Source organism: Myodes glareolus, chromosome 15, assembly GCF_982192425.1.
Source record: "Myodes glareolus chromosome 15, mMyoGla1.1, whole genome shotgun sequence".
Taxonomy (NCBI): domain Eukaryota; kingdom Metazoa; phylum Chordata; class Mammalia; order Rodentia; family Cricetidae; genus Myodes; species Myodes glareolus.
In genome coordinates, this window is record NC_142040.1 from 72,633,684 (window position 1) to 72,646,467 (window position 12,784).

Below are 12,784 nucleotides of genomic sequence, written 5' to 3' on the forward strand. Positions count from 1 at the left end.
TTCCTTGACATTGTTTATGCTGGTTGTTATTCTCATTTTTATACCTGTTATTTGTTTTTATTTTATATATTTTTGTATCAAGCTTAGAACTTTCGTATTTAAACAAAATAAAGAGGTGCTTTTGGAAATCCTATAACCAGTACTTTTAAGTTAGCCAACCACCTGGGTGTGACCTCTTATACTATAAATGCTGATGTAAAGCACGTGTTCTCTCTCCCTTCCAGCTGCTGTATTCGGTTCCTATTCCCTGTTCATGTAGAGGACTGTGATCTGTGAGTCTAGCCCTAAATAAATAACCTTTTATTATGCTCAATTCTGAGCAAGTGTAGGATTTCTTTTTAGCACCTATCTTCATTTTAACATTTCTATTATTTTAAAGTTTGAACTACCTTGTTTTGAGAAAGAGTAGAAACCTTATTAAAGGTTTTTTTTTATATTTTTGACACTAATGACATTTGTGGTCTAATATTAAATTAAGCCATCTCTATTAATCCATGTATCACAGTGAGGTTGTAGCTTACTGATAATGTTCTGGTATCTTTCTCCTTTGTTAGCTTCTTGGCTTCTCTCTGATGATACATAGTCTCTCTTTTTGCATTTACTGCCTAGTGTTAATCTGCTAAGGCATGGACCCAAACAACTTTAGTAATCAGTCAATAAAAGCAACAAATACACAGCAGGATGTCCACAGTGTACTCCCCATCTGTAGGGTTTCTATCCAGAATATTTTTTGATATATTTTAGGGTATTCAGAAGTATAAAACATTTCATAAACATTTGGTCATTAGTATTATCTCACTGCAATTTGAACTACCTTGTCTTGACAAACACTCGAAAGATTATTAAAGAATTTTTTATTTTTTTAACATTTTTGGCAGTAGTGGCATTTCTCTTGAGCATTAATTATCAGGTATTTCAAAAAGTTCTAATTAAGTGCAAAAGACATGGAACACTCTTCACAGGGTTTCTCTCACAAGTGTATTGTTTGATGTTGTTTAAGACCAAAAGACTGCTGAAAGGTCTTGCCATTCTCTACACTCACAATGTTTCTCTCTAATATAAATAATCTGGTCTAAGAACATGCTATGAAATCTCTAAATTCTTTGTCACATTCTTTACACTTGTAGGGTTTCTCTCCAGAATGAATTGTTTGATGTTCCTTAAGTTTTCTGGTATAAACAGTTTTCCACAATTCTTCACATATGGAAGGTTTCTTCCATTGTGAGTGAATTTGTGCTGAGTTAGGTATGACATTTAATACAAGGCTTTTTCACATTGTTCAAACTTGTAGGGTTTATTTCCAGAATGGATTATTAAATGAGCAGAAAGAATCTGTGACATTTTAAAGATCTTGCCACATATATTTGTAGGGTTTCTCTCCTATATGAATGTCTTGTGTTCTGAAAGTAATGATGGAAAGTGGACGACTTTGCCATATACTTCTCTGTTTTAGGGTTTCTTTCCTGTATGAATGCTCATGTATATAGGTAGTCCTGATGAGTAGTTGAAGGACATGCCACACATTAAACACATGTATGATTTCTCTTCTATATGAAAGCTCTTCTGTACAGAAAGTCATGATGGAACAGAAGCCTTTCCACATAGGCTTGTATAAATCCAATCAAGTACTTTAAATAATGATGCAGCATGGAACCATGACACATACTTCCCACTTCCAGGGTCCTATCGTGTATGATTCCTCTTGTGTCTAGAGAGTGCTGATGGAGGATAGAAATTGTTGCCACACTTTACAATTTTAATGTCTTTCTCCTGTATGAATGGTTATATATATAGAACGTTATAACAGACCAATAAAGGCCTGACCACATACTTCACATTTGTAGGGTTTCTCTTCTATATGAATCCTCTTGTGTACAGAAAGTTGTGATGGAATATAGAAAGTTTTGTCACACACTTGACACTAGAAGAGGTTCACTCCTGTATGACTGTTCTAGTGTTCAGAAACGTGTGATGGAACATAGAAGTCCTTGACACATACCTAACACTTGGAGGGTTTCTCTCACGTATGAATTTTTTTGTGTGCAGAAAATGCTGATGGGCTTTTAAAGGTTTTGCCACATACTTCACACTCGTAGGGTTTCTCTCCTGTATGGAAACTCTTGTGTGCCGAGAGTCCTGATCGACTCTTGTAGGCTTTGTCACATAATTCACACTTGAAGGGTTTCTCTCCTGTATGAACCCTCTTGTGTACAGACAGCCCTGATCGACTATTGTAGGCTTTGTCACACACTTCACACTCGTAGGGTTTCTCTCCTGTATGAACCCTCGTGTGCACGGACAGTCCTGCTCGACTGTTGTAGGCTTTGTCACACACCTCACACTTGTAGGGTTTCTCTCCTATATGAAACCAAATGTGTACAGAAAGCCCTGATCGCCGACTGTAGGCTTTGCCACACACTTCACACTTGTAGGGTTTCTCTCCTGTATGAATCCGCTTGTGTACAGACAGTACTGGTTTACTTTTGAAGGCCTTGTCACATACTTCACACTTGAAGGATCTCTCTGCTGTATGAACTCTCTTGTGTTCAGAAAGTCGTGATGGAACACAGAAGGCCTTCCCACACACTTCACACTTGTAGGGTTTGACTCCTGTATGAATTCTCTGGTGTTCAGAAAATTGTGATGGAACACAGAAGGCCTTCCCACACTCTTCACACTTGTAGGGTTTCTCGCCCGTATGAAATCTCTTGTGTACAGAAAGTTGTGATGAAACATAGAAAGCCTTGCCACATACACCACACTGGTAGGGTTTCTCACCTGTATGAATCCTCTTGTGTGCAGTAAGTTGGGATGGAAAATAGAAGGCCTTGCCACATACCTCACACTGGTAGGGTTTCACTCCTGTATGGATTTTATTGTGTAGAGAAAGTTTTGATGGAAAACAGAAGGCCTTGCCACATACCTCACACTTGTAGGGCTTCTCTCCTGTATGAATCTTACTGTGTAGAGACAGTTGTGATGGATAATTGAAGGTCTTGCCACATGTTTCACACTTGTAGGGTTTTTCTGCTCTATGAATTCTCATGTGTTCAGAAAGTAGTGAGGGTAAACAGAAGGCTTTTCCACATATTTCACACTTGTAGGGTTTCACTCGTACATGAATTCTCTTGTGTAGAGAAAGTCGTGATGGAAAATAGAAGGCCTTCCCACATATTTCACACTTGTAGGATTTCTGTCCTGTATGAACAATTTTGTGTTTTGAAAGTAATGATGGAGCACGGAAGGCCTTGCCACATACTTCACAGTTGTAGGGTTTCTCTCCTGTATGTATTCTCCTGTGCACACAAAGTAAGGATGGAGAACGGAAAGTCTTAGCACATTCTTCACACTTATATGGCTTCTTTCTTAGATTAATTTGCTGGTGGCTAATAGGTTGTGAGTTCCAAGGAGGAGCTTTGCCACATTCTTTGCCAGAAGAGTGTTTGTTTTCTGGTGAGTAAAAGTTGAGAAATGATTGAAACCTGAGCAAAATTCTCTATATTTATGTTTATTTTTAAAAACAGAAACATTAGCTCAGACCTGTATTTTTCAATATTACTAATGCTACATTCAATATTCTAAAGATATATTCAATGCATCCTAATTAAAACCACCAAGATAGGTTGAAATTACATAATTAGACGTGAAAGACAAGACCAGGACAACATAGAACGTAGAAACAAATGAATATTAATCTATGCCAAATATGTAGGGAAGGCATAATTTCAATCTTTAAGAAAAAAACTACGATGCTAATTTAAATGAGACACCTAAATACATAGGGAAATTTTATGTCCAGGTGAACACAAGGTGTAAATGTAGTTTAAGTTGGAAGACACATAATTTAATAGTTTATATACATCCTAAATGCTTAGTTTTGGAAGGTATGAAAATTCAGTTGAATAAGTAGAAAACTATGCCATTCAATATTAAATAAAATATTTCAAGGATTGAAGACAGGAGGATTTATGCACATCTCATGAATGAGGATCTATTAACCAACTTATAAAAAACACATAGTGTTTACGTAGAAATTACAGAGCTCAGTCAGTTACTGTAAACATGAGCTGACCTGATGGGAGAAGGACAAAGCATGACAGAATCAATGCATCATAAACATCCTCTTCTCACAGCAGAATACAAATGAAATCCTTTAAACCGTATGTCCATCACAACATTGTGAGTTAATGTTGCTAATAAAGCCTGGCTTTCTGCTGGATCTTTGGCCTCTCACCCTGGCCTCTGTCCCCTCATTCCTACACACCTGTTTCCATGGCAGCTGCTCCTAGTCTCTTCATGTCTGAAAGTCCATGTTCTTGCTCCAGAAATGTGACCAGGTATGGCTTAGAGGAGATAAGTCCTGTTTATGGGAAAAGAGAACATCCTTATTAGTGTGTTCTACTAGGGATCACATGTCCTGTCTAGGACTGTATATATAAGGAATGAGAGGATATAATCAATGATGATAGAGGATTAGTTCTTCATGGATTTCCCGATGGGGCCATGTTTAAGAGTATTTGCATGGTTTGAGCTTCATGTCCCTCATTTACAAATAAAATTATTAAAATCAAAAGGTGTGGAATTCTTTTTAACATGGATGCTTCCCACTCATGCCACTTACTTTATAACATTACCCCCAACATAAAGGATACCTCTAAAAAGGATGTGAAGGTGTTATGAACACAAGAAGAAATAAAATCATTCTAAGGTATAGGAATACTCTCCTTAAGTTCCCTAAAATTTGCCCCATGAATTTCATTGTTGGAAGCACAAGCTCCCTTGAGATACTGTAGAAAGAAATCAAGTTTGATGCTGACAGTTAATTAAGAGTTCATCATGGAAGTTTCCCTCACACATGTGGTGGAATATTACTTCAATGTGTGTTGATTTTGTTCATCACCTGGAACATTTGCTTAACAATGGAAAGATATGTTACATTTGTTTGACTAAATAAAATTCACCTGTGCTCAGGAGGTTGCGTCAGCAACGAGCTGACTGGAAGAGGTAGGAAGGAGCCAGGTGGAGAAGGGCTTTTAAGTCCGGGTGGGGAGAAGAATGAGAGCTTTTTCGTAGACACAGCAAGGAGAGGAGGTGAGCTATTTGCTATTCAGCCTGTCTGAGGAGAAAAAGTCCACCTCAGCCTCCAAATATTGAGTTCTTTAGGAGGACAGAGATTTATGTAAGTTCCCTGCATAGCTTTCAAAGAGGCGGTGCAGGAGGGAACAGAATTCCCTCAGGCTGCAGCTCCTATGACACAACCACTGCTGATAACGCTGCAGCTGCAGTTCCTGCTTAGGAGAGTCAGGGCTTAAAAGGCAGCAACAATTTAAAAATGGGACAACCCACCCAGGAACACAAGGTTGCTGAAATTCTCCAACATCACATCCCTGTACAGATTCCACTGAGCAGGGTCCAGCCATTCACACTCCTCTGCAGAGAAATCAATGGCCACATCACTGAATGACACCATTTCCTGAAATGAAGAAAATGAATAAATACTATATATTATACTAATTAAATCAACAATAAAAGCACAAATAACAGGAGGCATAATAAAGGTCACCAAGAGTGAGAAGAGAGCTAGAAGCCCTTCTGATATAGGTAAAAATATCCGTAAACAAGTCTGATGTAGTACTGTGATGCTGCACAGGATTCATCATTAAGGACAATGAATGGCAGAAGATCCTAGAAACTCCAGGGATATTTTAGTCATAAGAACCATAAAATCAAGAATGAGTGTATCTCCAAAAGAGGACTGTTCAGGATGGAGAGATGGTTTAGAAGTAAAAAGCACTGACTGCTCTTCCAAAGGTCCTGGGGTGGATTCTCAGGAGGCAGGATTCTCATGGCTGCTCACAACTGTCTGTAACTCCAGTTCCAGAGGAGCAGACAATGCCTTATACAAGGACACTAGCATTACAACCATGCACACAACATGAATAAATAAACAATAAAATCTTGAGATCAGATAAGGATTTTGTCCCATGCTAATATCATAATACAGCAAATATAACATAGATTTCTAACATTACAGAGCTATGGAGATGGAGAGGGTACTGCTCAGCCCATAAGCAACCACAAATGATATATACAGTGAGGACGCAGATCTGACCCAGCAACTCTGGGCTCAGCTTTGTCTCCTGAGTCTGCACAGAGTGATGCAAATGTCTGCACCAAGGGACTTGAGTTTCTGCCACCAAGAGGCAGAACAATAAATGAACAATTTGTAGACAAAATGGAGTTAAGAGTATTTTTAACAAATTTCTAATTAGGCAATTTAGCAATAAGTTCAGTGGGGACTTACACTTTCTCAAATTTCTCAGATGCCCTCATGAAAGGACAAAGGGAATGATGCAGAAGGTGCAGATAGAAAAAAGCATTAGAGGAACCAGAATTGTTAAACTTGAAGGATTTTTTTCTTCAATGGAAGGAAATGACTGATGTTTATTCACTAGGAAGCCTGGAGTGGATGTTGTCTTACACAGTGGTGATCTTCTCCTACTTTTTGGATCCATCACCTGAATCTCAACACCACCCCAAACCCAAGGCATTGTCCAGACCCTAATTCTGAGCTTTGTCTCTCAATGAATAAAGCCTATCTTAAGGAAAGTGGTCCCCTGTAATTTGCATTCTCAGTCAATAAAACCTAAGCTTATGTTTAGTACAAACCAGTCCTCCTTACACCTTTACCCTGACCTCTGTTCCTCTGAGAATAAGAACCCACTCTCAGGGTAAAGGTCACAGGCGTCTCACCAAGTGATGCACATTGAAAAGGAGGTCCAGTGCAGTCATGGCTAAAGCTTTGCTGTCACAATGTTGAGATGGAATCCATTTCCCAAAGTATAACTGTGTTTTAGTTTGTAAGGAAAATAAACTGCATAATCAAACTCGAGAAAGTTTTGAACCAGTGCTGGCTAAAGTGGTGTTGGCCCGAGTCTCATTCTTAACTCCATGTGGACACTTTCTGTACCAGCAATAAAGCTTGGAGGAACAAACACAGTGTGTGACTTGGTCCTAGGAGAAGTTAAGGAAGTTTTTCTTTCAGTAGATATTCGGGCAAACAGACAACACTCACTTAAATGGTTCATGATCTTTAATGGGAGATTGGGAGAAATACAGGTTCTTCTCAGGACCCTGTGACAGCGTTTTGTACACTTACTGAAAAATTTTCCAGATCCAGAGGGATGAAATATTCAGAGCAAAACCTCTTCCACTGTATTCTCATAGGAACTAATATCACCAGACCCCATGGAGAAGGATTGAAAAATCCTTGTCAATCAGTTTTGTAAACGAGAATGGGAGTCAAAGAAAACAAAACAAAATGTACGCACATACACATGTATACAAAACAAACAAACAAACAAAAAATAACATTTTTTCCCTTGCTGGACACATCTTGGGAGGTCACAGCAAGGCTCAATATATTAATTAGTTGCTTGGCTTCCAGGCCAGCCATGTTTGTTTAGTCTTTTTAAGCAATTTGATTGAAAGCCAAAGTCCCCTGGCCACATGGCCCTTTTCTCCTACTGGGATAGAGAGAGAGGCCTCTGTAACACCCCGGGTCTAAGAAAGGGTTGGCAGGGCATTGCAGGGACACCATAGGCCAACTTGGCTGCCCCATTGTTTAGATTTTGTTGTTGTTGTTGTTATCTGCTGATTCTTGTGAGTTTATTTTTTTTTCCCTGAATAGGAGCAATAACTCAATAGAGATTAGTTAATATTCCATTCATGGGGTTAAATTGAAATGGGGAAAAATTAAAAGTTCTAGTAGCAAAACATTAAATTAGGACATAAAACACTTAAGCTAACACTGTTTAAATTCCCTGAGCTTTAGGTTCACCTTCTTATTTAGCTTCTCTAAAGAAAAACATAGTTATCCTTCTGGATATTGGAAGTTAACAAAATTGCTGGGCAGGGGTTGGGAGCACGGGGGTGTAGGTGAGGTGGGGATAAGGGGAGATGGGGGAAGAGAAGGGAGAAGGGGAGGATGGGGAGAGCTTGAGGGAATGGATGGTTGGGATGAAGGAGGGGTGGATGTGGGAGCAGGGAAGTATATATCTTAATTAATGGAGCCATTTTAGGGTTGGCGAGAGACTTGACTCTAGAGGGGTTCCCAGGTGTCCAAGGAGATGTCCCCAGCTTATTCCTTGAGCAGCAGAGGAAAGGGTACCTGAATTGGCCTTGTCCTATACCCACACTGATGAATATCTTGCATACCACCATAGAACCTTCATCTGGTCATGGATGGAGACAGAGACAGAGACCCACATTGGAGCACTGGACTGAGCTCCCAAGGTCCTAATGAGGAGCAGAAGGAGGGAGAACATGAGCAAGGAAGTCAGGACCGTGAGGGGTGCATTCACCCACTGAGATGGTGGGACAGATCTAATGGGAGATCACCAAGGCCAGTTGAACTGGGACTGATGGAGCATGTGATCAAACTGGACTCTCTGAATGTGGCTGACGGTGGAGGCTGACTGAGAAGCCAAGGATGACGGCACTGGGCTTTGATTCTACTGCATGGACTGGCTTTGTGGGAGCCTTGTCTGTTTGGAAGCTCACCTTCCTGGAACTGGGAGAAGAGGGGAGGACCTTGGACTTCCCATAGGGTAGGGAACCCTGATTGCTCTTTGGCCTGGAGAAGGAGGGGGAGGGAGAGAAGGCAGAGGAGAGGAGGTGGAAATTTTTAATAATAATAAAAAAATTTCCCTGAGCTACTAGTCCTGCAATATATGGATGATATTCTCTTCTCCTGCTCATCTGGAAAATCTGTATTAAATGAGTGTGCTTAACTTTCACAGTAAATAAACTAAAATGGAAAAATTTATAATTACTGCTATTTAAAACAAGTAAGTGCTAATCTATCACTTCCAATGATTTGGCTCTGCTCGTTAAGTAGCTTTATGAAAACTTTGCTACCAGGAAATAGAACACCTGAAACAGAGCAGGTTATTAGCTTCCTAAGTACTGCTGTTGGGTAGTTTATAGATTCAGTCCCTTATTGGTAAAGAACCTCAGTGATTATCACACCACAAAGAAAATGCAGGATGGATATTTGTTCTGTACTAATAATTGGCAGGTTGCAGTATCATCTGACTCAGGATCTATAATCACTGTGGTGGTTTGAGCAGGTATGGCCCCCGTGGATTCTTGTGTTGAATGCTTGGCCACGGGAAGTGGCAGTATTAAGAGGTGTGGCACTGTTAGTGTGTCACTGTGGAGTCAGGCTTTGAGGTCTCATACATGCTCAAGTCAAACCCAATACTTGGCTGCCTAAGAGTCAAGATGTAGAACTCTCAGGTCCTTCTCCAGCACAATGTCTGCCTGCATGCTATTTGCCATGATGATAATGGATCAAAACTTCTGAACCATAAACTCACCCCAATTAAAAATATTCTTTCCTAAGAATTGTCATGGTCACGGGGTCTATTCACAGCAACAGACACCGTAACTAAGATAATCACTATCCAAAGGATACCTATCTAAGATTTTTTCAAAAAAATATTAAGTAGGCTTTGCGTGAAATTACATCTAAAAATCTTATAGTTATTACGTTTAATGCTTCTATATATGGCTTTTTGAAAAAACAAGGGAGCCTAAATTTTACATAGAGATAGTATATATTCCTCAGAAAATATTTTATGCATTCCTGAATTATACAGCTCAACAATCCAAAGTTGTCTTATTAATCAACTTTGATTAAGTATTTTCCAACCCTTGACTATTTTTACTAACCTCATGTATAAATTAGCACACGGAGCTTAAAAATCTCTCTCTTTTATCTATAAATTTTAAATCTCATGGCTAATAAATACATTGATATGGTGAAAAAAATAACAAAAATTTAGCTTGATGCTTGTATAAATATGCTGATAGTTAAATTTTCATTTACTACAGTATACTACACATATGATTCAACTCTTGTTCAGGAATATAGGTCTATAACAAAACACTGCAAAAATAGAAAGTTTAAAATAGTAACAACGTGATTTGCTTCCATCTGGACTGATGACCTCATCAGGATGAAAACAGCCATGTGTTCAGAAGTCATCTGTAGAAACATTGAAGAACACACACCGTATGCCTTCACCATCGTTTGGATTAAGATGACTATGATGTATAAAACCAACTACGCAGTCCTATAAACTTCCTAGTACACTGTTCCCTTTAGGTTTTATTGTAATTTTTTATAAACCAAACTGTCAACAGCAGGTGTCTAATGCAGTTTAGATTAGAATGGATTTTCTGTAGCATTAAATTCCTAAGGTTATAATGATTATTCAAGTTGACAAAAAGCTGACTGAGAGATGTATGTCTAACAATTTATGTCTTTGTTTAAGTATAAGTTTAATCATTTATTTCTTTGTAAACACTAGACTTCTAAAATTTTTAAAATAAAAAAAAGATGTTTTATGAGTGAGGCCTAAATTCCCAAGGTCTATTCAAGCTAGTAGAAACCAACTTAAAAAAATATGACTCGCATTTTTGTCTTTATGAACTAGAACTACATTTTAAAGTTTCACTTCAATGCTAAGGCTCAAGCTTAACAGGGATAAAACTGTAAAATCCTCATCTTATAGAAGCTACTAACTTATTATAAATTGTGAAAGATAATTAAAACACACAAGTTAATGATCAGTCACCTTAGAGATGATTCAATTCTTCCGTGTGCTCAAAACTATGTAGTTAAACTTAGCAACAATGTAATTCATTAACGAGAACAAGTTTTAGTTCCATACATGTTTTCAAATAGAGCAGTAAATACATGGAAATACATGGAAAGTTTGTGTAAATTCAGGCACACTTCATAGATGATCCTCAAAATCCTTAGAGATCCATTGGACATGACATTTAAAATATTTATTAATTGACACAGAGCCATCTGGATTAGACTTCCTGCTCTAATTTCTCCTTCTCAGATCTCTGATGTTGAAGGAAAACTGTAGATTGATCCACTTAACAGCAACATCAACAAAATAAATGAATAAATACCATGCCTCTTTATTTTGGATTTTGGAGACAGGGTTTCTCTGTAGCTTTGGAGCCAGTCCTGGAACTAGCTCTTGTAGACCAGACTGGCCATGAACTCAGAGATCTGCTTACCTCTGCCTCCCAAGTGCTATGACTAAAGGCGTGCACCACCACAGTCTTGCTAATATTGATGTTCTGTCCTGGCACAAAAATTTAAAATAACAAAGTAATCAGATTTGAGATAGAAATGAAAAAACTAATAAGGAGTAAAAGAAATTTATAAAATATTTAAAAGTATTTCCTCTGGGCAATATGATGCTTAAGACATGCAAAGATAATGGCATGTTTGACAAATTTCCTTAGAGACCAAAAAGGTTGAACAGAAATTACAAGTTTAGAAGTTAAATTTTCTTCAAATTTTCACCTATACTTATTTTTGATACAGCCTGAGAATCTGTTCCATCAATCTTCAGAATGCAGTAAAACGGCACGCCTGCCAGCACGTTTTTCCTCCACGGAATGCATTGAGATTGCTCACTTTTTTTTTTTTTTTTTATCATTTACAACAGCAGCTGGATATATACTTGAAAAAACTATTTTCTATTTTTCTCACAACTTCTATGTATCCTGTTATCTAATAGGAGAGAATGCCTGAGCTCCAAATTGAAATTGTCCTAACTATTAAAGACTTTTAAGTGATCAGACTCTGGCAAGGGAGGAGATTAAAGGAGGCTCACAGACACCGACCCTCTAAGAAAGGAATCATTTTCTATAGTATAAAGGCATTATTTTATTCCAAACTTCTAGTGCACAACTAGCAATAAAGAGACGTCCCCTTGATGTCTGAAACTACGTCTGTCTATGTACGGAACCTTCTCTGTGAGAGATCTGTGATAAAATGCACTAGCGGCATGCATAGCACTTCTCCCTGACTAGTCAGCTACAGAATGCAGTACAAAGGTTTGGGAGCTCCAGTAAAATAACCGTCGTGTCCTATCTGGAATTTGAATTTGTCAAATAACACTAAGCATGCCCTTCCTAGGACTCTCATTACAACCAAATACTAATACAGCGCAGTAGGGACCAGAAGCTCCACTTTCTACTCTAGACCAATGAGAATCCTGACTACAGCCATTCAGAGTGAGTCCGCTGGTGGCAGCAGGCTTCCCAGGCGAGCTGGAAAGTGAGCTCCCGGCACAGCCCCAGGGGCCGGCAGCCAGCCGACCCGCCCTGTCCGGGAGCGAGATCCCGGGAGGACTGGAGCAGCAGGGGACCCAGCACCGACCCCGTAGCTTCTCTCCCAGGCGCGGACCTAAATCCTGACTCGGTGGAGCAGCCTAGGTTGGAACAGCAAATCCAAAGTGAGTTTCTTCCTGCTTCCCATGGGCCCCGTGTCCACTCCTTCTACAATGGACCTACCGGGTCCCCCTGCACGATCCCTCAGACATGCTGGGCTGCCGTGCATCCCGAACCGACCTGAGCTCAGAGATGCAACCCCAGCAGGGTAGTAAAACACTTGAGTCCGAATTGGAGAAGGAAGCGCGGAGGGTGGAAGGAAATCAGAAGGCCACAGTGCGGTCCTTGCTCGTGACGTCAGAATGACTGAAACTACATTTCCCATAAGTCCGCATGATAGAGCTAGCAGGTAGCATGTGACCTTGGGAAAGAATTGCCGGGAGCGCTCGCCGCTGCTAAAAGGAGATTCCCTGGTAGTTAGGCTGCTCTTAAAATCCTCATGGAATGAAGACCTCGCAGCAATGTTTACTGCATTTACTAGTTATTTTTTTGTTACTTTACTGTAATTTAACACACA

The 12,784-nt window shown here is 39.4% G+C and overlaps 1 protein-coding gene across 1 annotated transcript; it reads right to left on the reverse strand.

Moving 5' to 3' along the window:
- Positions 1 to 839: 839 nt before the first annotated feature.
- Positions 840 to 12,558, reverse strand: LOC148119726 (uncharacterized). The gene is made up of 5 exons (XM_087896996.1): positions 12,391 to 12,558; positions 11,104 to 11,171; positions 5,347 to 5,473; positions 4,265 to 4,360; positions 840 to 3,450 (listed from the first exon to the last, which is right to left on the reverse strand). The coding sequence occupies exons 1-5, from the start codon at positions 12,434 to 12,436 to the stop codon at positions 2,021 to 2,023; spliced, it is 1,767 nt and encodes a 588-aa protein (XP_087753122.1). The 5' UTR covers positions 12,437 to 12,558; the 3' UTR covers positions 840 to 2,020.
- Between the last annotated feature and the right edge of the window lie 226 nt (positions 12,559 to 12,784).

Coding starts and splice junctions, on each gene's coding strand:
- LOC148119726 (XM_087896996.1), bottom strand. CDS start 12,436: ATGCACGGCAGCCCAGCATGTCTGAGGGATCGTGCAGGGGGACCCG. Junction 11,172..12,390: donor GGATCGTGCAGGGGGACCCG/GTAGGTCCATTG, acceptor TTTTTGTGCCAG/GACAGAACATCAATATTAGC. Junction 4,361..5,346: donor CAGCAACCTTGTGTTCCTGG/GTGGGTTGTCCC, acceptor TCCCATAAACAG/GACTTATCTCCTCTAAGCCA.